Here is a 27562-nt window from a genome sequence, read left to right on the forward strand (position 1 = left end):
ATCCCCTCACAGCTTAAAAAATGTAGGTTCTAGTGCAAAATTGTAGCTTAACGATTTAATGTTGCCATTATTTGCCACCCTTCATCGTATCTTGTATAGTCCGAAATCGATCTATAAATACTGAATTGAAGTCGAAAAGATTTGAGTTTGGTTTGAATTAAGGTAAAATCAAATTACGTTCTAGTGCTGTGATAAAACTGATACAAATTGCAAATTTGGCACAATGTTAATTACTTGATACATTAATATTTCCCATTTTCATTTCATTCATGATTTACAAATGGTCAAAATAGTTGGGTAACTTTAGCTCACGTCGTGTGCCTTTTCCTCCCAAACAATTTAGAAAGTGTTGTCTAGCTGTGGGCTACATCTTCTATCTATATATATCTAAATTTTGACTCCCATTGTCATAAATAAGCCCATTAACTCAATACATTTACTATTATTTTTTTCCCTCACATAACCATATGGTAAGATTTTTAATAATAAAAAAAAAAAATTATCAGCTTATTTTTTAGAGTCTGTAACAGTAATTAAAAAAACTTATCTACTTATTTTTAACAATCCGTAATATATATATATATATATATATATATATATATATATATATATATATATATATATATATATATATATATATATATATATATACGTAATGTATTTAAATGTATTATTCTACTTTCCATGTTTGAAAATGTAACCCACCGCTTCAAAATCCTTTCACCGGTTCCTACACATTCCCACCCATACAATCCCCAGTCCCTGTATAACCAACTAAATCACCATCCAACCCACTTTGTTTCGCCGCCGCCGGAGAATGTCGAACCTGTGTGCAGCCCACCACCGCATCGGCTTACGCAACTCTGCATGCAGTCTCAGGTAGCTTTCAGTCCAATTTCTTTAATAGTCTGTTTAGATTCGTCATTAATATGATATGATACATCATTAATTGGATTCATTAATTCGATTCATTATATACAATTAAATTGTAATCTGTCTCTCCGTAAAATAAATTTGGGGAATTTGTTGGGTTGCTCCATTCATATTCCTAATTAAATTTGTATTCTCAGTATTAACGCAATTCATCAGCTTTGATACATGGCTATAAATTGTTATCGCATACACTACCATTATGCATTATTAGGAACAACACATCTTGCAATGGCACTACCTATTGAAAACCCCACAGCACAGGCTAGCCAAAGAACTTACTCTTACCTTCCTGAACTACAGATAGGTAAGGAAGCGGAGGTAAAAATCATGATATGTCGATCGTGGGATACTCACACAGCATATGGAAAATACCTAAGCACTGACTTTATTGCTTCTGATGAGAAGGTACAAATGTCCCATTTATATTCTTTGTTATTCTATATATAAATATATTTATGTATATAGAATATAGATGATGTGTATATATACATTAGAATGTAGATAATTGATACACATATTTACATGGAAAAGTTGTGTATAAATGTGTCTGTATATACATGTTTTACATATATGGCTGTTTCTATCCATTTATATTGCTTAAGTTTTTTAAACACTATATAATACATACATAGATGATGGATACATATATTTAAATTGACAAGTTGTGTATAAATGTGTCTTTGTATATATTTTCTACATATATGTCTGTTTCCATCCATTTATATTGCCTAATTTTTGAGAACACAATATTATACATACATATATGTATACATAAATATTTATTGCTTAATTTTTGTAAACACTATATAATACATACATAGATGATGGATACATATATTTAAATTGAGAAGCTGTATATTTAAATTGAGAAGCAGGATTGCAAGACCACACAAGGAATGTCGTTTACAAGGAAACTTTCAACAACCTCAATCAAAATATATAAAGGTTCTTCATCTCTCGACCTACCCTAATCTTTCTTAATGTTTCCGTTTATTTCTAGGTACCATCGTATTTGTGTTATTAGTGTTACCTACATAGTTTTTTGTCGCTTTACTGTGTTCCCCTTATGTAGCAGCTTGCATAATAAATGAAAAAAAAATTAGACCCAGTGTTCTATTAAACCTCAGCGGCATTTTTAGTGATTAGAAATGTCCTAATTCTAACATTGGACAGTACCCACATCTCTGACGCTAAAAGCAAATGAACGACTAACTTTCCTATAATTGAATGCGGATAAATGAAGTAGGTGATACACTGAGCATACCACCTGATACATAAAATCCTCTCTTCTATTTTGTTCGAGTTCATGTAATATGTAACAACCGATGTTAGGTTTATTATAAGTAACCAACTTTATTTACAAATTTCAGTCTGTAAACTTACTATTCTATATTTGTATTTATATATTCAAGTTATACATCTTCCAACTAACGTTCTACTCAGGTCCAATAACATGTGTTTCAACGGAACATCAATTCTATTTTAGGTATGTTGTCACATAATGTAAATCTTTTACTTCATTTTAACCAGTTTATAGCTTCATTATAAGCAACCAACTTTTCCTCCAGGTTTCAGTCTGTGAACTTACTCTATCACCTTTTCTTGCATTGGTTATGGATACATCATTAGCATGTTTGAATAATTAAATAGTGTTAAAAATATATATACAACAAGTGGTGAAGTCCTACTTTTAATTTCTTCAGTAAAGGTATAAAGACAGCTGCAAGCAACATACATACAGACCTTGCAACTCATGTTATACTGAGGTCCCATACCATTTGTTTCAGAAGGACATCAATTATATTTCAGGTATGTTGTCCCGTAGTGTAAATATTTTGCCGGAATTTTACCAGTATATGGCTCTAACATTGACATTCACACCACTTCCATTCAGGCAACCTACTATGGACTGACATGAAATACCTGCTGATATTGGTACTGCTTAAGGTTTGCAACTACAAAAAAGATAAAGTTAACCCTGCTTAAATGACCAACAGCCCTGGTGGTGACATTGTACTATTTTTGTAACCATCCATAAATCCTATTATGCATACAAGTGTTTGAATTTTAAGTTTTATTTTTGAGTAGCTTGGTCAATAGCCATGTGTTGCATATAAATGTTTGATATACCCCACTACAGCATTTTGATCTTTTTCTAAAGTTATATGAGTTGAGCAACACAATAAAGTATGGAACATAAGTATTTACCATGATGATTAATTCACTTATCTTTTATTCTATAATTATATTTTTTTAGAATAACGAGGAAACCCCCGATCAACGGGCACATTGCCTCATCTTATTTTTTATTCTATAATAATACTCTTTTGGTTAGCGAGGAAACTTCCTATAAACAAGCACATGACCACAAACCCTATTATCTTCAATGACACCGTCCACGTGCAACGCACGGGCAATGACTACTAGTTATATATATGAATGAGCTATCCGTATACATTTAATGGTTGATTTCAAGTTATCATAGTCCAACTGTTTGATAAAATGTCTAGCTGGGATTTTTTTTCTTCTCCTTTTCAGGTTGCTAACATTTATGAGAACGACATCATTACTAAATCATGGTAGTTGGATCTGTAAAAAGATTTCGAAAGAATACCTCAATCCCTCAATAGTATTATAGAAAGATTTCGAGTAGACCTAGATCTTATTAGACATCCATACAATATCGAATAATATGACATCCTTATCTAATAGACTAATACACATCTTGTTACTATCTATTAGCGTGTTCATGTAAGAAGCCGTAACGTTTTGGTAAATTCATTTACCTCGTGAATCGAATATATACTTGTATAAATTACATACAGTAAACTCTAGCGTATTATATCGTGGTCCACAGACACATATACTTGTTTTTTTGTTCATTTATGCGTATTATTTACAATGACTTTACAAACTTTTTCGACGTTCTTTAACATACTGCAATCTCGTTGTTTTGGACAGAAACAAAAAATGAATGTATTAATGAGAAGCTTTTAGTTAGTATGTGTAGATGTCCCCTTTGCTTATTTACATGATAGCTAATCTAAGTATAATAATGTAGCTGAGATCACATTCAATGATAAGATAATGGAACCATTTTTTTATTTTCTCATTAACTTTCATTCATGCTTGGGTCCCTCAGTCTCATGTGATCTTGTTTCGCAGTTATGTTAGCGATCAGCCAAACTGTTCTAAGCTTCATTATATATATGCATACATTGTACTAATAACTGATATCAGTAATTACTCTAAGATTGAGTCTTGTATAAAAACTTCCTCAATCAATCAATCTTATGTGTTTGTAATAAAGTACTAAAGTTTTTGAATTTTGACCGTTCTTGATGCAAACTTATTCGGGGTATCGGCATGAACCCCTTTTGGGATTGTTGCTGGTTTTGTTATTTTGTGGAGTTTGTGTTATGGTAACATGATTGTGGAGGTTGTTGGGATTGGAGAATGTGGTGATTGCAAGGAAAGTAATATCAAGAGCAGCCATGCTTTATCAGGTAATATTGTTAGTCAACTTATTGCTCTATATATTACATTGTCCCTTCATAGAGTTCAAGTGCATATATATGTGTACTCTTTAATTACTTCTGTCTATATATTTACTGTGTTGCGTTTTCAGGTCTTAAAGTAACTGTTGATTGTAAACTTGATAACGGGAAGTTTAAAACAAGAGGCGTTGGGGAGCTCGATGGAGAAGGGAACTTCAAGATATCACTTCCAAAAGAGATCTTGAAAGATGGAAAGTTGACCCAAGAATGTTACGCACAACTTCACAACGCAGCAAATTCACCTTGTACGCTTCATGATGATGTAAACAAGATCATTTTTTTGTCAAAATCAGACGAAAAACACACGTTTGGACCATTACAAAAACTTAAGTTCTCTTCAGCTGTGTGCACTTCTGCTTTCTTTTGGCCTGCATTTAATTACCCTGCCTTACCACCATTGAAACAATGGCCAAAACCACTCCCAATGTTTACATTTCCACCGAAATATCCGTTCGTAAAGCCAATCCCACCACCTGTTTATAATCCACCAGTTGTTAAACCTCCTCCTCCTCCAATTTACACACCAACACCTAACTATAATCCTCCACCAAAACCACCAGTTGTGGAGCCCACTCCAACTCCAACACCACCCGTACCTATATCCAAACCAAAACCAGCTGTTTACAAACCTCCTCATGTTCACAAACCAAAACCAAAACCAAAACCACCCGTTGTCAAGCCAGAGCCACAGCCACCAACTTACAAAACTCCACCGGTTCCAAAATGCGACACAAAACCAAAGCCAGTTTACAAACCCAAACCAAAGCCTAAGCCACATGCTCACAAACTTCCTCCTGTTCCAGTTTACAAACCCAAACCAAAGCCTAAGCCACCTGTTTACAAGCCTGCCCCTGTTCCAGTTTACAAACCAAAGCCAAAGCCACCTGTTTACAAGCCTGCTCCAGTTCCGGTTTACAACCCAGAGCCAAAACCGCCAGTTTACAGTCCAGGTCCAGTTCCAGTTTACAACCCGACACCAAAGCAACAATTGCCACAACCTATTCCCATTTACAAGCCAATTCCACCATTCTATAAGAAACCTTGCCCACCGTTTGCTATCCCCAAGCTTCCTCCATTTCCAACCATTCCTCCAAAATATTTGAATCATCCCATCATAGGTGATCTCCCTCCTCTACCTCCTAAGTTTTCATATCCATAAGAATTTTCTTGTTATCAAGAAACATAATTTAACTTCATGATTTGAAATAACTTGAACGTGTATGACACATTTGTATCCTTTGAGGTTGTCGTATCGAGTTCGCAAAGTTTCAAGTTTGATTTTTGTATTCTATCGATCGTTTTAATAATCCTACTTTTGTAGAAATATGTTAGAGTTCATTTAATTTTGTTTTTCATTACTATAATAAAGTACTTAAGCTACTTGGTGATTACAATGTTGTTAAATTTTTTTTTTTTTTTTCAATTCAAAAAGACATATAATAACATTATTACAGATCGTTCGATCAACAAATACAATCAAGAGAAAACTAACAAATGAAACCTAGTTAAGGCTAAACAAACGGTTCACAAACAGAGCATTTGCCTAGTAACTAAAATGTGGCTATATCTAAAACAAGGAGTCCTACTCTACACCATTTGAACGGGCCAAAAAGCCAACGGAATGAACCAATACTTTTCCTTTGTGTTTATCTATTCTTTTTGTCCATAAGGAGTAGTAATCCATAAAATATTTATATGGACTCTCACATCACAATAATAATATCATTGAGAACTTTAATTATTAACCTTTAATGATATCATTAAAGTGATGAGATGATAGATACTATTCCTTCTCTAAAGTGCCAATTATTACTTATTTAATTATAGTTGTAAGGTTTTCCCTGTTCGGGTTACCCGGGAAGGGCGAGTAATCCGACCTCATACTCTAGTGTACGCAGACCATCAGGAATATTCCCTGGCTGTTTCCAACCCTTCCCTGGCCACCCCAAGAATTGAACCTGAGACCTCTTGCAAGGATTTCAGGGCCCCAACCACTTGGGCTACCTTGGGATGGTTTACTTATTTAATTATACTTATGTCCCTTTTCACCAAAATAAACATAAACTAAGCATCTCCACATTCAATTACACTAATCTCCACATTCAACGGCTCTAGTTATTGAGTCGACAGCAAGCGTCGATTTATTGGCGACTTGACTGACTCTTAGGGCCTAAATCAAACTTCAGGCAAGATTTAAAACCCATGAAAATTTGATTTTATCATTTTCATGGCGTCTCAATTTTATTTTTAATTATATTTATTTATTTTTTTAAGATTTTCCTACTTATTCCATTCGGAAGCAATCTCTGTATCCGTTGAATAGATAGAGAGAGATGATTTTCTCTACTTTTGAGAGTGTTTTCACTATGAATGGAGAAATGATTTGTCTTTATTCTCGAATAGAGGAAGGATTGTCTACATCTCACCTCCCCATACACCACTTATGCGGTATTGAGTTTTGTTGTTGTTTATTCACTTGTAAGTTCTAAAAAAAATCATATGTCAGGGTCGGGGGTGTCTAACCCGACTGCCCTGTAGTGGCTCTACCCTTAATATCAACAACGTTAAATCAAGAGCATATTTGCCAAAAGCGCATAACATATCTTCTGTTAGAGCCTAGAATAATGTATGTCTATGAAAAAATTAGTCATTGTTGCTAGCTCTTTGATCGGATTTCCTATAGATAATGATCATATGCGTATATCCGCATATGTATATTCTAAGCGCCAAAAGTAAAAGGTCACGAATTGTTTCAAGGAACAATATTTATGGCACAATATTTATGGCACAGTCGCTGATAATAAAAAATAGCGGAGTAAAAATATAGCGCGTAGGTGTTCCGCAGTAATATAGCGGATTAAAAAGCTCCCGCATAAATGTTAGTCCACATATCGAGGGAAACCTATAAATAAGAAGTGTTGATCCTCATTTGAAGGTGGTTGTTTCATAATTATTTCTAAGCACATTATTGATGCCTCGTGAACATGCCCGAGGCTATGATGCTTTGAATGTCCAAACAAGGTAAATGAATTCAAGACCTGGACATGGTGATTGATTGCCCGATATTGGAAAAAGACGATCATAAGGTCCATTAAACATCACAAAACTCCAAACCTCACCCTTATTGCACTCGACCTTGATCTAATTCCTTGGGGAAAACAGATTTAGGCTCGATCAATTGGCGCAATCTGCGAGACATGATCATAAATCGAAATTCAAAGATTAACTTTCATTAAGTTGAAATGTTTTAAGTCGAAATCCAAAAATAATCGTGTCTATTTTTGAAATTATAGGTCGCTAACTTTGTTAAAATACGCGTTTACAATGACTTTGCAAAATAAGAAAAAGACATCCAATACTATAGATGATTATGATTTTAGAAATCCAAGCTCATTTGATTTTCAAGCAAATCCTGAGCTTAGCAGGCAAGCAAAAGAAATTGTTGCGAAATCATTAGTATGTCTTAACGTGGACGAAGAACGTCAACCGCTTACAGCGACTGATAAGTCAGCAAATCCAAAGCGGAACATTCAGCTAAATGTTTTATCTCGCGAAGAAAATCGAACTGATGACACGTTGTCAAAATCCGCAACTGTTAATGTTCAAGGAAATACCGATAAAAGTATGGCTACTGAAAAAGTTGCGAGTAATAGCACAAATACACATTCTGAAACTGAGAATACCGTGAAAATTGCGAAAAAGCTAATTACCACATTCAAGGCACATAAAAAATTGCATGAAATGGGATATGTGATTCAAGGAAAGACAAACTGCGTATTGACGCTAAAAGAAAGTTTACCACAAGAACAGCGCTCTGAATTGTCTTTAATACAATGAAACGCGTGAGCGTAGCGTTTTTGGTTCACCTGTACCAGTACTAAAAACAACGAAAAAGGTGATTTTTCAACGCCAAAAATCAGATACACCAGAAAGTGATCCAGAAGTCATTGAGACTACACACGCTAAACGAAAGCGTATTAGCACGCCAGTTTCACGCTGTAATGATGGTGAAACCTCGCATAACGTTGAGAAAGAAAAGGCGCAATTATTTTTGGCAACGATGTTCAAGAAAGTTGCGCCTAAAGATATGCAAAATACATTTGAGCAACCTGATGTTATTCAGAAGATGATGGAGAAGTATTGCGCTAAAACAAATGAAACACACACAAAGAAAACAACAGAAATCACGACAGCAACAGATAAATTTGTGTTTCATATTTCTGAATATCCAATTGTTACACCACCAATCGTTCCAGCAACCCTTAGTGTATATGCAAGGTTAGCTGTTTGGATTTTCTGCAACGTTTTGAAGGTGTAGTTAGTACATATAATTGGGTTGAACCTGTGGCATGTAGGGTATTTCCCATGGTTCTGCAAGGATTGTTGGTTTGCGCAACATTGTTGGTTTTATTGATTTGCGTGAAAATTCCTGTTGCGGTTTCAAAGCTTGCTACCACAAAAGAAGACGCACATCGAATGTCATGATATTATGCAAGGTATTAAAGAAGCGTTTGGTGGTTTGCTCACAAGATATACGTATGAATTTCAAAAGATTCCAAACTTGCATGAAGATCAAAAGATTTTAGGATTTGTGCATGCCATAAATCCACAGCAACACCCAACTTTAGTACGGTGGTTGCCCTGGGATGTGCCGCAAACATTTGCAAAAGTAATGCAAGAAACATATGACTATATCAGATGCGATGAAGATAGCAATGTTACACAGAATTGCAACTGGGGGAGATATAAGGGATGGAAATATGATTATGACCTACATCGCGATTGAAATCGCTCATCAGGACATCAGCGAGAAATATAATTCGGCCGAACCAGTGCGTAATGATCGACAACGCAATTATAACAATAATAACAACCAAAGTTATAACAACCGCGATAAGTACTCATCTAGAAGATGGTGCTCTGATTCATTTGACGTGGTGCAAACTGTGATGACCCGGAAATTTCCGATCAAATTTAAATCTTAATCTTTATATGTTCCCGACACGATAAGCAAAAGTTGTTAAGTTAAATCTCAAGAATTTTAAACTGTGTTCATGTACACATTTGACCTATGACTATTCCCGACGATTCACGAACAATTATTTGTAAATAAATATGTATATGTAAATGTAAGTATATATATTTTAATTTAAAATTTTAAAATATAATTTAAGTATTAGAATTAAATATGTAAAATAGAATACAAAATAATTAAGTGTAAATTTAAAATGAATCTATAAGATTTCTATGATTAATTATTATTATATGTATATTATAATATATATATATATATATATATATATATATATATATATATATATATATATAATTCATAAATAATAAATATTTAATAAAGGTTGTCATATTATATATAATTATATTATGTAATTGTTAATATATAATACAATTTAAAATATAGTTGATGTATTAAAAATTAATACTGTCATTATCATTATAAATATTAATAATAATATTAATATTAATATTAATATCAGTATCATTAATAGTATTAAATGAAATGTGAAACATATAATATGTTAAAAGTTCTACCATTTTTGTTTAATAATATCATTATCATTATTTTATCACTTTACTCATTATTATTAAGTATTATAAGTATAATTAAAATTATAATAAGAGATTGTACAAGTAATTGGTTATATTATTATTAGTATTATTATGATCATTATTATCATTATGATTATTAACAATATTATCATATTATTATTATTTCTATAAATATTATTAGTATTATCGGATTTGTAGTGTTATTATTTTTTTATAATTATCAGTATTTTTATATATTAATAATTTTATTTTATTAATATATTTATTAACATTTACTAATTATTACAATTAATTTTTATTAGGATAAAAATTATACAGAATCAAACTTTCTGTTTGATGTCATGATCCAACTATTTTAATATTTTGTTTCTGTCCCTAAAAAGCTAATCCAGTACGTAAAGGTTCGATTTTCTTCAGATGAGGATAAATTCAGTTGAAAGTCACAATCCCTTTTTATTATTTATAATATTTTTTTCTGACTTAATTGAATCTGCCGATTAAAAGAGGCTTTAAATCAAACTCATTGTCGTGTAATTATAGGAAATTCACTCCACTTCTTCATTACCATAATCAAGTATCACTTACAACAACAATTAATCGATTTAATTTAACAGAAAATGAAGAACAGAAGTCGTATGCCTCTGTTATTGCTTCATATTGTCAATAGCTCAAAAACGAATCGGTTTTTAAAATCTACTAATGCAATGTTGTTTGAAATCAATCACTTAATCTTTCTGCAAAAAGTGAGGTTTCAATTCCTTCTATCCATCGTTAAATTTGGAGTCAAAGTTTCGATATGAAAAAGTCAACCGTCACGTTCTTAATGAAATTCGAATTAGTGTTTACGTTTCAGGTTAAATTCATGGCTCCAATAGATTCTAAGAATGATTTTCAAACTTTTTCATATAGGAATCATAGTTTAAGAATGTCCAGATTTTCGAATCAACGTATGGGTTTTTATTTTTATTTTTTGTTATCGAACAGCAGTTTTTTTTTTATATATATTTCTTTTTGAATTGCTGAGTCTACTAAATTAGATTTACATTTTATCAAACGTTTTCTGTTTCAAAAAGTATTCTATAACAGGGTTGTTTGGGTTAATTAAACTACCTGATCGATTTGGTTATGATATGGAAGAAGAGGAGGAAATAGAAAACAGATAGGTATCGTTTAAATAAATAACAGGTTGGTATTAATTCAGAAAAAGCGAGCCTGGCAGAATGGTTGAGTGTTGTGTCGGGTTTCAAGAGGTCTTGGGTTCGAGCCCTACATGGGCTGTTGTTTTTTTTTAAAAAACTCTTTGAGGTAGTTTTCATTTCCTAATTTTGATATTGTTATTTTTATTAATCTTGTTCTTATTATTATTGTTATTATTATTATTATTCATTTATTATAATTAGTACAAGTATATTAATTATTAGTGTTATTATAATCATTAGCATAATTATAAGTAGTGTCATCATTATTATATATATATATATATTTTTTAAAAAACTTATAAGTATTATTAAAGTAATTATTATTGTTAAGGTTATCATTTAAGTATTATTATTATAATTATCTTAGCAAGATTAATAAAAGTGGTATTAACAAAATCTATAGAATTATTATTGTTATCATTAACATAGGTATTAACATTACTAATAGTATCATTATTTTAAACCCATAACTGTATTGAAACTAGAATGATCATTACTATTATTGTTAAAATTATTGAGTATCATTATCATTACTACCATTAACATTATAATTAACATTTTTATAGTTATTATTAGTTTCATTATCATTAGTACTAAACTTCTCACTTTATTTAAAAATTACTGTTATTATCGTTATTATAAGATGTATTAATAAAACTAACGTTAATAATATTATTAATAGAAACATTAATATTATTACCACTATTATTATTTTAATCACTACTAATATTATCTTGGTATTATTATAATCACTATTTTTAAAAATAAATGAAATATATATATATATATATATATATATATATATATATATATATATATATATATATATATATATATATATATATATATATATATATATATATATATATATATATATATAATATTTAATACATATAACGTAACAAAATTTATATTGTCATATACAAAAATGAATATATATCAATAATGAAATATATATATTACTATTATAAGATTTTACCATTAATAATAATATATATACATATTATCGTTCGACTACAAGGATATGTATTAATATATATCCAAATGGTATAGGTTCGTGAATCCGAGGCCAACCCTACCTTGTTCAGTTTTGTAACATGTATTTTACTACAAAATACAGTATGGTGAGTTTCATTATTCCCTTTTTATATATATTTTTGGGCTGAGAATACATGCAAATACTTTATTAACTGATTTTCAATATTTATATGCGTGAGTTTCATTTGCTCCCTTTTTAAATGCTTTTGCAATATATATTTTTGGGACTGAGAATACATGCACTGCTTTTATAAATGATTTACAAAATGGACACAGGTACGTGAAACTACATTCTATGGTTGAATTATCGAAATCGAATATGCCCTTTTTTATTAAGTCTGGTAATCTAAGAATTAGGGAACAGACACCCTAATTGACACGAATCCTAAAGATAGATCTATTGGGCCCAACAAGCCCCATCCAAAGTACCGAATGCTTTAGTACTTTGAAATTTATATCATGTCCGAAGGAGGATCCCGGAATGATGGGGATATTCTTATATGTATATTGTGAATGTCGGTTACTAGGTGTTCAATCCATATGAATGATATTTTTGTCTCTATGCATGGGACGTATGTTTATGAGAAATGGAAATATGAAATCTTGTGGTCTATTAAAATTATGAAATGATTATTTATGTAAACTAATGAACTCACTAACCTTTTTGGTTGACACTTGAAAGCATGTTTATTCTCAGGTTTGAAAGAAATCTTCCGCTGTGCATTAGCTCATTCTAAGGATATTACTTGGAGTCATTCATGACATATTTCAAAAGACGTTGCATTCGAGTCATTGAAGTTCATTGAGAGATTATTATTAAGTAAATGACGGATTAGGTCATTTATAGTTTGGATATTATGAAATGGTATGCATACCTGTCAACTTTCGATGAAATGAAAGTTTGTCTTTTAAAAATGAATGCAATGTTTATAAAATGTATCATTTAGAGCTCAAGTACCTCGCGATGTAATCAACTATTATGAATCGTTTATAATCAATATGGACTTCGTCCGGATGGATTAGGATGGGGCGTTTCAGTTGGTATCAGAGCGGTGGTCGTAGCGAACCAGGTCTTGCATTAGTGTGTCTAACTAGTAGTTGTTACGATGCATTAATGAGTCTCGACTTTGACCTATTAGTTGTTAGATTATATTAATGAGTCTGGACTTAAACCTGGTCTACATGTCAAAAGTTTTACATATCATTTTCTTGTCGGAAATTATCTGCTTATCATTCTTAGTCTAGACACATCTTACTGCATTGATTGCATAAATAGTGTATAGACAAATTCATATCTTAGCGTATCTGCCAATCCATATCTTAGCGTATCTGTTACTGTAGACCTTATCTGACATGTTTCCCTAATTTCCTCCGTAACCTACGGGATCTTCTGTACTATACATAGATATTCTATGTAATTAGAATATCATCCGATATCCGAAAATCATTTCATACCAAAAATCCTTTATCTAACCATACAAGATGGAACTAGCAACTAGTTCAAGTTCTTCAGAATCCGACAGCTATTCCGACATGGAATCCCACTCAAGCTCCGAAAGCAGTGTAACCGGAATGGATCAACCGATTAGCCATCATCTATTCTGGATGAATTGGGGCTGGGTTCGTAGCCTACTTAGTCATTGGAGATAAGAAGAAGGCGATCCTTTCCACCCACCACATTGCCCTATTGACGAAGAACCTGAAGCACTTACCGGCGAACCCATCCGAAACACCATTTTCTCTCTCATTTCCCGAGTATCTCATCACAATCATATACTATACCAAATTCTAGATCTTATTTATCCACTCGTCCGAACCGACAGTCACCCTGGTGTAATAGAAGAAGTTAACGAACTTCGCGCTCGGGCTTTAGAAAATATGGTGCGGAGGTTACAAACAGCAGCAGCACCAGCAGCATAAACAGTACTACAATCATCAACATCAATAACACCAATATCATCAACAATCCAAGCCTCAATTTCATAACCTGTCCCACGAACATCAACATCATACGCACCATAGATACCAAGGAGTACCAACAACAATGAACGATGAAGTATTGATCCATAACTTCATTAATATTCTGCGAAGAATACGTTGTTCCTAATAGTTTTAGAGATTACTTATTCTAGCTCAAACCGAAAAGCAAATGAGTTTAATATCATATTAACTCATTAAATCCATGATTGCATCTTAAGAAAATATATATGCAAGTATATTTTCATAAAGATTGTAATTAAAAAAAAATAAAAATTCTTTTGTACAAACTGTTAATGATGAAAATATTTTAACGGGTAAGTAATACCCGAGGAATATTTAGATTTCACACTAAAAAGTTACAACTGTACATTCTTCGAACCTGATTCAATAGTCATTTACTATCCTACATACATCCACAGATATACGAATCCATTCATCACATAACAACCATTTTTATTCAATTTTATATTTGGATTTTGATTTATCAGAATCCAACAAGTGGCATAATGAGGAAAACATTTGACAAAATAAAATTTGTTAGAAACAAACAAATTAACTATGAGGAATTTTGTTAAGAATCCACGCTAACTATTCCTAGCTAACTGTTCCTAGCTAACTGATTACATTTTATTTATCGCAATTTAATTATCGCAATTTATATTTCCGCAATTTTATTTATCGTCATTTAATTTTTGTTATTTATTTTACGCACTTTACATATCGGGACATGTATACAAGGTTTTGACATATCATATCGACGCATATATATATATATTATTTGGAATAACCATAGACACTCTATATGCAGTAATGCTCTAGTTAGCTATACAAGGTTGAGGTTGATTCTATAATAATATATATATATTGAGTCGTGATCGAGTCTGAGACATGTACACGGGTCACGATACGTATTAATTAATTCGAATATTGTAAACTATATAAGAATTATTGAATTAGTAACTGTGGACTGCTAACTGTGGACTACCAAGATTGGACAATTAAAATAAATTAAAATATTGATTATAACATATGAAACTAAACAATTCTTCAAGTTTGCCACTTGATTTCATTCTAAACTTCATTTGTATCTTGACAATTCTAATCTGCATTCAAACTTTTCATGATTCTTGAAAACACCTCAATCGAGAGGATGAACCAACCACACTTCATCTACGGAAGAAAAGATTAATGCCTATAGTTATGCACCAGAAAAACTCTCGGAACCTGAACAAACGTTTGACACGTATCTATGCTAACTCTTTTGGCATTGTTATTACCAAAAATAACTTTTCAATCCCTTTTCCAAATTAGACAATTTTGTCACAGCTCCAACAAGTCAACTTCGATTTTTCAATCGAAACAGCCTTATTATAACCTTGATATATATGTTGCCCTTTCATCATCATTACTAGTGAACCTTTCATGTTCCACCACATTAGCAATAAACTTACCAACAACTTCAATTATCTTTAATTTTCTGAAAAATCATTATATTTATCAAAACCCCAACATTTACTCATCTGCATCCTGTAACAAGAATTGCCATATGAATCATCGGGAATCAGCAATCAGTATTTTGAAACCTCGCAGCATGTCTACATCAACAGTTATATGTAAACATATAACATTTATCTCTTAGATTTATGATCTTTCATTCTGAAATTATGAAAAGCACCCAGTCTACAAATCAATACCACAAATTCTGAAGAAGCTAAATACCGCAGCAAAAATTGTACACGACCTTAATCGTCGAAAGATTGATGAAAAAGAATGGAGTATTGGAAACACTCAATAGAAAAAAATTTAGTACCGAAAGGCGGATTATGGGAAACTATGAAGGAAACCGTGGACAAATCACAAAGAATAAGTTTGACTTCAAAACAATCCAAAAGATTTAATGCCTGCTGATGTCTTTAGTGAATATCTTGCTCCTTACTCCAAATTCTTGCGGACAAATTTTCTTCACCATCCTTCGATATTAGAAATTCAAAGATATTATCGTATCTTTCATTATAAATATCCTCCATATTTTTGAAGATATTTTCATAAATATTCTTATCTAGGATCATTAATTTATCCGTGCTATCAGTGTTACATCATATAGACACTGTTAGTTTCTATATTCTGTAAACTTTCGAGCTTAAAATATGAATGTTATTGAAGTAATGTTGGGAACTGATGCATGAGTTACTATAATATAATGACACTTGATCAACGTGATTATATTACATTAAGTCATGCTGAGTTTCTAAATGGGACATGATGATTCACAGATTATAATTTCATCATGTGCCATGTTACACGACTCTTACATCTTATCTGATATATAAACATATCAAGAAAATATTTTTCTTGATAGTTCTATCTTTTCCGTGATATTCTGGTAGTTTGACAAATCAAGATCGTACAATTACAATTTCCTTCTTAAAACATTAACTATGATCATTCCGAAATTCATATCTATGAATTCAGGACCGTTGCCCGCTTTACTAGAGGTCGAGAGGATAATAAAAAGGCAAAGAGATCCAAAATATAAGAGGAAATATAAAGCCCAATGAAAACACCAAAATTACAAACTGTGGATATCAGTACGTATGGAAATATAAAGACAGGGGAGGATTATAAATACAATAATCCCTAGAGCATAGTAGAAATAAATAGATTCTTCCGGTGGGAGTTGGAAAAGGAGAACGATCATTGCGATAGTCAGAATAAGAACAAGGATTAGAACCGGATTAAGCATTATTATAATCTTTTGGATATATGAACTGAGAAAGAAGGTATAGAAGTGGTGGAAACTAATGGAACGGATAAGGTAAATTTATAATGGAAATATCAGACAGAGTAATCGAGACAGATCACCGTATTTAATTATAGAGATCTTAATTCCTTTATTCGTCGAAGAATCAAATCTTTTAGATTTCAAAAATTTTCTTAAAATCCCTTGAATTCCGGAATTCAACCCTGACTCTGTCAAAAGTTAAGACGCACCTTATTTTCTAAATTCAATTGCGACTACGTCAAAAGTTATGGAAAATCTCCATTTCTTCATCTCGATCTTTTGTGATAGCTTCACTCATACGCTTCGATTAATCGAATCATTTTATCCGTATTACTCAATGATGATAAAAATCTAATTATCAACTCATATTCGTCATGAAAACATTTTTATTGTTAGCCATGACGATCACATTCAAATTTCGGGACGAAATTTCTTTAACGGGTAGGTACTGTGATGACCCGAAAATTTTCGATCAAATTTAAATCTTAATCTTTATATGTTCCCGACACGATAAGCAAAAGTTGTTAAGTTAAATCTCAAGAATTTTAAACTGTGTTCATGTATACATTTGACCTATGACTATTCCCGACGATTCACGAACAATTATTTGTAAATAAATATGTATATGTAAATGTAAGTATATATATTTTAATTTAAAATTTTAAAATATAATTTAAGTATTAGAATTAAATATGTAAAATAGAATACAAAATAATTAAGTGTAAATTTAAAATGAATCTATAAAATTTCTATGATTAATTATTATTATACGTATATTATAATATATATATAATTCATAAATAATAAATATTTAATAAAGGTTTTCATATTATATATAATTATATTATGTAATTATTAATATATAATACAATATAAAATATAGTTGATGTATTAAAAATTAATACTGTCATTATCATTATAAATATTAATAATAATATTAATATTAATATCAGTATCATTAATAATATTAAATGAAATGTGATACATATAATATATTAAAAGTTCTACCATTTTTGTTTAATAATATCATTATCATTATTTTATCACTTTACTCATTATTATTAAGTATTATAAGTATTATTAAAATTATAATAAGAGATTGTACAAGTAATTGGTTATATTATTATTAGTATTATTATGATCATTATTATCATTATGATTATTAACAATATTATCATATTATTATTATTTCTATAAATATTATTAGTATTATCTGATTTGTAGTGTTATTATATTTTTTATAATTATCATTATTTTTATATATTAATAATTTTATTTTATTAATATATTTATTTACATTTACTAATTATTACAATTAATTTTTATTAGGATAAAAATTATACAGAATCAAACTTTCTGTTTGATGTCATGATCCAACTATTTTAATATTTTGTTTCTATCCCTAAAAAGCTAATCCAGTACGTAAAGGTTCGATTTTCTTCAGATGAGGATAAATTCAGTTGAAAGTCACAATCCCTTTTTATTATTTATAATATTTTTTTCTGACTTAATTGAATCTGCTGATTAAAAGAGGCTTTAAATCAAACTCATTGTCATGTAATTATAGGAAATTCGCTCCACTTCTTCATTACCATAATCAAGTATCACTTACAACAAAAATTAATCGATTTAATTTAACAGAAAATTAAGAACAGAAGTCGTATGCCTCTGTTATTGCTTTATATTGTCAATAGCTAAAAAATGAATCGGTTTTTAAAATCTACTAATGCAATGTTGTTTGAAATCAATCACTTAATCTTTCTGCAAAAAGTGAGGTTTCAATTCCTTCTATCGATCGTTAAATTTGGAGTCAAAGTTTCGATATGAAAAAGTCAACCGTCACGTTCTTAATGAAATTCGAATTAGTGTTTATGTTTCAGGTTAAATTGATGGCTCTAATAGATTCTAAGAATGTTTTTCAAACTTTTTCATATAGGAATTATAGTTTAAGAATGTCCAGATTTTCGAATCAACGTATGGGTTTTTATTTTATTTTTTTGTTATCGAACAGCAGTTTTTTTTTTATATATATATTTCTTTTTGAATTGCTGAGTCTACTAAATTAGATTTACATTTTATCAAACGTTTTCTGTTTCAAAAAGTATTCTATAATAGGGTTGTTTGGGTTAATTAAACTACCTGATCGATTTGGTTATGATATGGAAGAAGAGGAGGAAATAGAAAACAGATATGTATCGTTTAAATAAATAACAGGTTGGTATTAATTCAGAAAAAGCGAGCCTGGCAGAATGGTTGAGTGTTGTGTCGGGTTTCAAGAGGTCTTGGGTTCGAGCCCTACATGGGCTGTTGTTTTTTTTAAAACTCTTTGAGGTAGTTTTCATTTCCTAATTTTGATATTGTTATTTTTATTAATCTTGTTCTTATTATTATTGTTATTATTATTATTATTCATTTATTATAATTTGTACAAGTATATTAATTATTAGTGTTATTATAATCATTAGCATAATTATAAGTAGTGTCATCATTATTATATATATATATTTTTTAAAAAAACTTATAAGTATTATTAAAGTAATTATTATTGTTAAGGTTATCATTTAAGTATTATTATTATAATTATCTTAGCAAGATTAATAAAAGTGGTATTAACAAAATCTATAGAATTATTATTGTTATCATTAACATAGGTATTAACATTACTAAAAGTATCATTATTTTAAACCCATAACTGTATTAAAACTAGAATGATCATTACTATTATTGTTAAAATTATTGAGTATCATTATCATTACTACCATTAACATTATAATTAACATTTTTATAGTTATTATTAGTTTCATTATCATTAGTACTAAACTTCTCACTTTATTTAAAAATTACTGTTATTATCGTTATTATAAGATGTATTAATAAAACTAACGTTAATAATATTATTAATAGAAACATTAATATTATTACCACTATTATTATTTTAATCACTACTAATATTATCTTGGTATTATTATAATCACTATTTTTACAAATAAATGAAATATATATATATATATATATATATATATATATATATATATATATATATATATATATATATATATATATATATATATATATATATATATATATAATATTTAATACATATAACGTAACAAAATTTATATTGTTATATACAAAAATGAATATATATCAATAACAAAATATATATATTACTATTATAAGATTTTACCATTAATAATAATATATATACATATAATCATTCGACTACAAGGATATGTATTAATATATATCCAAATGGTATAGGTTCGTGAATCCGAGGCCAACCCTACCTTGTTCAGTTTTGTAACATGTATTTTACTACAAAATACAGTATGGTGAGTTTCATTATTCCCTTTTTATATATATTTTTGGGTTGAGAATACATGCAAATACTTTATTAACTGATTTACAATATTTATATGCGTGAGTTTCATTTGCTCACTTTTTAAATGCTTTTGCAATATATATTTTTGAGACTGAGAATACATGCACTGCTTTTATAAATGATTTACAAAATGGACACAGGTACGTGAAACTACATTCTATGGTTGAATTATCGAAATCGAATATGCCCTTTTTTATTAAGTCTGGTAATCTAAGAATTAGGGAACAGACACCTTAATTGACGTGAATCCTAAAGATATATCTATTGGGCCCAACAAGCCCCATCCAAAGTACCGGATGCTTTAGTACTTCGAAATTTATATCATGTCCGAAGGAGGATCCCGGAATGATGGGGATATTCTTATATGCATATTGTGAATGTCGGTTACCAGGTGTTCAATCCATATGAATGATTGATAATGCTAAAAACGAACATATATTTCATAGCATTATCCCTCAAGAAAGACAAGCTTTTAGTTGCAGTTGTTCTATTTACAAGTGATATTCGTTTAAATAATAAAAGGTGAAAACAAAAGACAGATTCGACGAATTGAAGACGCAAATGACCAAAAAGCTCAAAAGTACAAAATACAATCAAAGAGGTTCCAATTATTGATGAGAAACGTCTCAAAATTACAAAAGTACAAGATTTAAAACGCAAAGTACACGATATAAAATAGTACGCAAGGACGTTCGAAAATCCGGAACCGGGACCAGAGTCAACTCTCAACGCTCGACGCAACGGACTAAAAATTACAAGTTAACTATGTATATAAATATAATATAATATATAATTAATTATATAAATTATATATATATTATATTTATATATTAAAACCTTCGGCAACTAGGATCCAAACTTGTGTGAGCTGGATTTACGAACTCCGCGACTCGCGGAGTTTGTAGTGCAAAAATGCCGCAACTCGCGGAGCTGTCCTGGACAAAAATGCCTATAAAAGCTCGCGCATTCTGAACGTTTTAAATATCCATCCATCCATCTCTCTATCTCACATACGATATATATATATATATATATATATATATATATATATATATATATATATATATATATATATATATATATATATATATTATATTATAATTATAATTTTAATTTTAATTTCTAACAATAAGGGTATGTTAGCGAATGTTGTAAGGGTGTAAGTCGAAATTCTGTCCGTGTAACGCTACGCTATTTTTAATCATTGTAAGTTATGTTCAACCTTTTTAATTTAATGTCTCGTAGCTAAGTTATTATTATGCTTATTTAAATCGACGTAATCATGATGTTGGACTAATTACTAAAATTGGGTAATTGGGCTTTGTACCATAATTGGGGTTTGGACAAAAGAACGACACTTGTGGAAATTAGACTACGGGCTATTAATGGGATTTATATTTGTTTAACTAAATGATAGTTTGTTAATTTTAATATAAATATTTACAATTGGACGTCCCTATAAATAACCATATACACTAGATCGGACACGATGGGCGGGGTATTTATATGTACGAATAATCGTTCATTTAACCGGACACGGGAATGGATTAATAGTCTATGGAATTATTAAAACATGAGTGAAATTATGTACAAGGACACTTGACATAATTGATAACAAAGTATTAAAACCTTGGGTTACACGCAGTCGATAACCTGGTGTAATTATTAAACAAGGTATTAAAACCTTGTTACAGTTTAAGTCCCCAATTAGTTGGAATATTTGACTTCGGGTATAAGGATAATTTGACGAGGACACTCGCACTTTATATTTATGACTGATGGACTGTTATGGACAAAAACCAAACGGACATATTAAATAATCCAGGACAAAGGACAATTAATCCATGGGCATAAAACTAAAAATCAACACGTCAAACATCATGATTACGGAAGTTTAAATAAGCATAATTCTTTTATTTCATATTTAATTTCCTTTATTTTATATTTAATTGCACTTCTAATTATCGTACTTTTATTTATTGTCATTGTATTTAATTGCACATTTAATTAACACACTTTTTAATTATTGTATTTTATTTCATCGCACTTTTATTTATCACAATTTCATTATCATTATTTACTTTACGCTCTAAATTAAGTTATATTTATTTTTAATATTTTACATTAGGTTTTAACTGCGACTAAGTTTTAAAATCGACAAACCGGTCATTAAACAGTAAAAACCCCCTTTTTATAATAATAATATTACTTATATATATTTGTATTTTTATAAATTAAAACTAATATAGCGTTAAGCTTTATTTAAAGATTTTCTCTGTGGAACGAACCGGACTTACTAAAAACTACACTACTGTACGATTAGGTACACTGCCTATAAGTGTTGTAGCAAGGTTTAAGTATATCCATTCTATAAATAAATAAATATCTTGTGTAAAATTGTATCGTATTTAACAGTTTTTCCTAGTAAAATATAAGCTATTTCATATACACCTCGCATAGCATCAATGATATTTTTGTCTCTATGCATGGGACGTATGTTTATGAGAAATGGAAATATGAAATCTTGTGGTCTATTAAAATTATGAAATGATTATTTATGTAAACTAATGAACTCACCAACCTTTTTGGTTGACACTTGAAAGCATGTTTATTCTCAGGTTTGAAAGAAATCTTCCGCTGTGCATTAGCTCATTCTAAGGATATTACTTGGAGTCATTCATGACATATTTCAAAAGACGTTGCATTAGAGTCATTGAAGTTCATTGAGAGATTATTATTAAGTAAATGACAGATTATGTCATTTATAGTTTGGATATTATGAAATGGTATGCATACCTGTCAACTTTCGATGAAATGAAAGTTTGTCTTTTAAAAACGAATGCAGTGTTTATAAAATGTATCATTTAGAGGTCAAGTACCTCACGATGTAATCAACTATTATGAATCGTTTATAATCAATATGGACTTCGTCCGGATGGATTAGGATGGGGCATTTCAGTTGGTATCAGAGCGGTGGTCGTAGCGAACCAGGTCTTGCATTAGTGTGTCTAACTAGTAGTTGTTAGGATGCATTAATGAGTCTGGACTTCGACCTAGTAGTTGTTAGGTTATATTAATGAGTCTGGACTTAAACCTGGTCTGCATGTCAAAAGTTTTGCTTATCATTTTCTTGTCAGAAATTATCTGCTTATCATTCTTAGTCTAGACACATCTTACTGCATTGATTGCATGAATAGTGTATAGACAAATTCATATCTTAGCGTATCTGCCAATCCATATCTTAGCGTATCTGTTACTGTAGACCTTATCTGACATGTTTCCCTAATTTCCTCCGTAACCTACGTGATCTTCTGTACTATACATAGATATTCTATGTAATTAGAATATCATTCGATATCCGAAAATCATTTCATACCTAAAATCCTTTATCTAACCATACAAGATGGAACTAGCAACTAGTTCAAGTTCTTCAGAATCCGACAGCTATTCCGACATGGAATCCCACTCAAGCTCCGAAAGCAGTGTAACCGGAATGGATCAACTGATTAGCCATCATCTATTCTGGATGAATTGGGGCTGGGTTCATAGCCTACTTAGTCATTAGAGACAAGAAGAAGGCGATCCTTTCCACCCACCACATTGCCCTATTGGCGAAGAACCTGAAGCACTTACCGGCGAACCCGTCCGAAACACCATTTTCTCTCTCATTTCCCGAGTATCTCGTCACGATCATATACTATACCAAATTCTAGATCTTATTTATCCACTCGTCCGATCCGACAATCACCCTGGTGTAATAGAAGAAGTTAACGAACTTCGCGCTCGGGCTTTAGAAAATATGGTGCGGAGGTTACAAACACCAACATCAGCACCAACAGCATAAACAGTACTACAATCATCAACATCAACAACACCAATATCATCAACAATCCAAGCCTCAATTTCACAACCTGTCCCACGAACATCAACATCATACGTACCATAGATACCAAGGAGTACCAACAACAATGAACGATGAAGTATTGATCCATAACTTCATTAATATTCTGTGAAGAATACGTGGTTCCTAATAGTTTTAGAGATTACTTATTCTAGCTCAAACCGAAAAGCAAATGAGTTTAATATCATATTAACTCATTAAATCCATGATTGCATCTTAAGAAAATATATATGCAAGTATATTTTCATAAAGATTGTAATTAAAAAAAAAATTCTTTTGTACAAACTGTTAATGGTGAAAATATTTTAACGGGTAGGTAATACCCGGGGAATATTTAGATTTCACACTAAAAAGTTACAACTGTACATTCTTCGAACCTGATTCAATAGTCATTTACTATCCTACATACATCCACAGATATACGAATCCGTTCACCACAGAATAACCATTTTTATTCAATTTCATATTTGGATTTTGATTTATCAGAATTCAACAAGTGGCATAATGAAAAAAACATTTGACAAAATAAAATTTGTTAGAAACAAACAAATTAACTATGAGGAATTTTGTTAAGAATCCACGCTAACTATTCCTAGCTAACCGTTCCTAGCTAACTGATTACATTTTATTTATCGTAATTTAATTATCGCAATTTATATTTCTGCAATTTTATTTATCGTCATTTAATTTTTGTTATTTATTTTATGCACTTTACATATCGGGACATGTATACAAGGTTTTGACATATCATATCGACGCATATATATATATTATTTGGAATAACCATAGACACTCTATATGCAGTAATGCTCTAGTTAGCTATACAGGGTTGAGGTTGATTCTATAATAATATATATATTTTGAGTTGTGATCGAGTCTGAGACATGTACACGGGTCACGATACGTATTAATTAATTCGAATATTGTAAACTATATAGGAATTATTGAATTAGTAACTGTGGACTGCTAACTGTGGACTACCAAGATTGGACAATTAAAATAAATTAAAATATTGATTATAACATATGAAACTAAACAATTCTTCAAGTTTGCCACTTGATTTCATTCTAAACTTCATTTGTATCTTGACAATTCTAATCTGCGTTCAAACCTTTCATGATTCTTGAAAACACCTCAATCGAGAGGATGAACCAACCACACTTCATCTACTGAAGAAAAGATTAATGCCTATAGTTATGCACCAGAAAAACTCTCAGAACCTGAACAAACGTTTGACACGTATCTGTGCTAACTCCTTTGGCGTTGTTATTACCAAAAATAACTTTTCAATCCCTTTTCCAAATTAGCCAATTTTGTCACAGCTCCAACAAGTCAACTTCGATTCTTCAATCGAAACAGCCTTATTATAACCTTGATATATATGTTGCCCTTTCATCATCATTACTAGTGAACCTTTCATGTTCCACCACATTAGCAATAAACTTACCAACAACTTCAATTATCTTTAATTTTCCGAAAAATCATTATATTTATCAAAACCCCAACATTTACTCATCTGCATCCTGTAACAAGAATTGCCATACGAATCATCGGGAATCAGCAATTAGTATTTTGAAACCTCACAGCATGTCTACATCAACAGTTATATGTAAACATATAACATTTATATCTTAGATTTATGATCTTTCATTCTGAAATTATGAAAAGCACCCAGTCTACAAATCAATACCACAAATTCTGAAGAAGCTAAATACCGCAGCAAAAATTGTACACGACCTTAATCGTCGAAAGTTTGATGAAAAAGAATGGAGTATTGGAAACACTCAATAGAAAAAAATTTAGTACCGAAAGGCGGATTATGCGAAACTATGAAGGAAACCGTGGACAAATCACAAAGAATAAGTTTGACTTCAAAAAAATCCAAAAGATTTAATGCCTGCTGATGTCTTTAGTGAATATCTTGCTCCTTACTCCAAATTCTTGCGGACAAATTTTCTTCACCATCCTTCGATATTAGAAATTCCAAGATATTATCGTATCTTTCATTATAAATATCCTCCATATTTTTGAAGATATTTTCATAAATATTCTTATCTAGGATCATTAATCTATCCGTGCTATCAGTGTTACATCATATAGAAACTGTTAGTTTCTATATTCTGTAAACTTTCGAGCTTAAAATATGAATGTTATTGAAGTAATGTTGGGAACTGATGCATGAGTTAGTATAATATAATGACACTTGATCAACGTGATTATATTACATTAAGTCATGCTGAGTTTCTAAATGGGACATGATGATTCACGGATTATAACGTCATCATGTGCCATGTTACACAACTCTTACATCTTATCTGATATATAAACATATCAAGAAAATATTTTTCTTGATAGTTCTATCTTTTCCGTGATATTCTGGTAGTTTGAGAAATCAAGATCGTACCATTACAATTTTCTTCTTAAAACATTAACTATGATCATTCCGAAATTCATATCTATGAATTCTGGACCGTTGCCCGCTTTACTAGAGGTCGAGAGGATAATAAAAAGGTAAAGAGATCCAAAATATAAGAGGAAATATAAAGCCCAATGAAAACACCAAAATTATAAACTGTGGATATCAGTACGTATGGCAATATAAAGACACGGGAGGATTATAAATACAATAATCATTAGAGCATAGTAGAAATAAACAGATTCTTCCAGTGGGAGTTGGAAAAGGAGAACGATCATTGCGATAGTCAGAATAAGAACAAGGATTAGAACCGGATGAAGCATTATTATAATCTTTTGGATATATGAACTGAGAAAGAAGGTATAGAAGTGGTGGAAACTAATGGAACGGAAAAGGTAAATTTATAATGGAAATATCAGACAGAATAATCGAGACAGATCACCGTATTTAATTATAGAGATCTTAATTCCTTTATTCGCCGAAGAATTAAATCTTTTAGATTTCAAAATTTTTCTTAAAATCCCTTGAATTCCGGAATTCAACCCTGACTCTGTCAAAAGTTAAGACGCACCTTATTTTCTAAATTCAATTGCAACTACGTCAAAAGTTATGGAAAATCTCCATTTCTTCATCTCGATCTTTTGTGATAGCTTCACTCATACGATTCGATTAATCGAATCATTTTATACGTATTACTCAATGATGATAAAAATCTAATTATCAACTCATATTCGTCATGAAAACATTTTTATTGTTAGCCATGACGATCACATTCAAATTTCGGGACGAAATTTCTTTAACGGGTA

General features: G+C 30.7%; 1 protein-coding gene across 1 annotated transcript; it reads left to right on the forward strand.

Moving 5' to 3' along the window:
- Positions 1-1161: 1161 nt before the first annotated feature.
- Positions 1162-5776, forward strand: LOC139859790 (uncharacterized). Its single transcript, XM_071848564.1, has 6 exons — positions 1162-1338; positions 2721-2742; positions 2828-2880; positions 3472-3512; positions 4345-4439; positions 4562-5776. Exons 1-6 carry the CDS (start codon positions 1162-1164, stop codon positions 5647-5649), a joined length of 1476 nt encoding a protein of 491 aa, XP_071704665.1. The 3' UTR covers positions 5650-5776.
- Positions 5777-27562: the final 21786 nt, after the last annotated feature.

The sequence above is a fragment of the Rutidosis leptorrhynchoides genome, chromosome 7, assembly GCF_046630445.1.
Source record: "Rutidosis leptorrhynchoides isolate AG116_Rl617_1_P2 chromosome 7, CSIRO_AGI_Rlap_v1, whole genome shotgun sequence".
Classification (NCBI taxonomy): domain Eukaryota; kingdom Viridiplantae; phylum Streptophyta; class Magnoliopsida; order Asterales; family Asteraceae; genus Rutidosis; species Rutidosis leptorrhynchoides.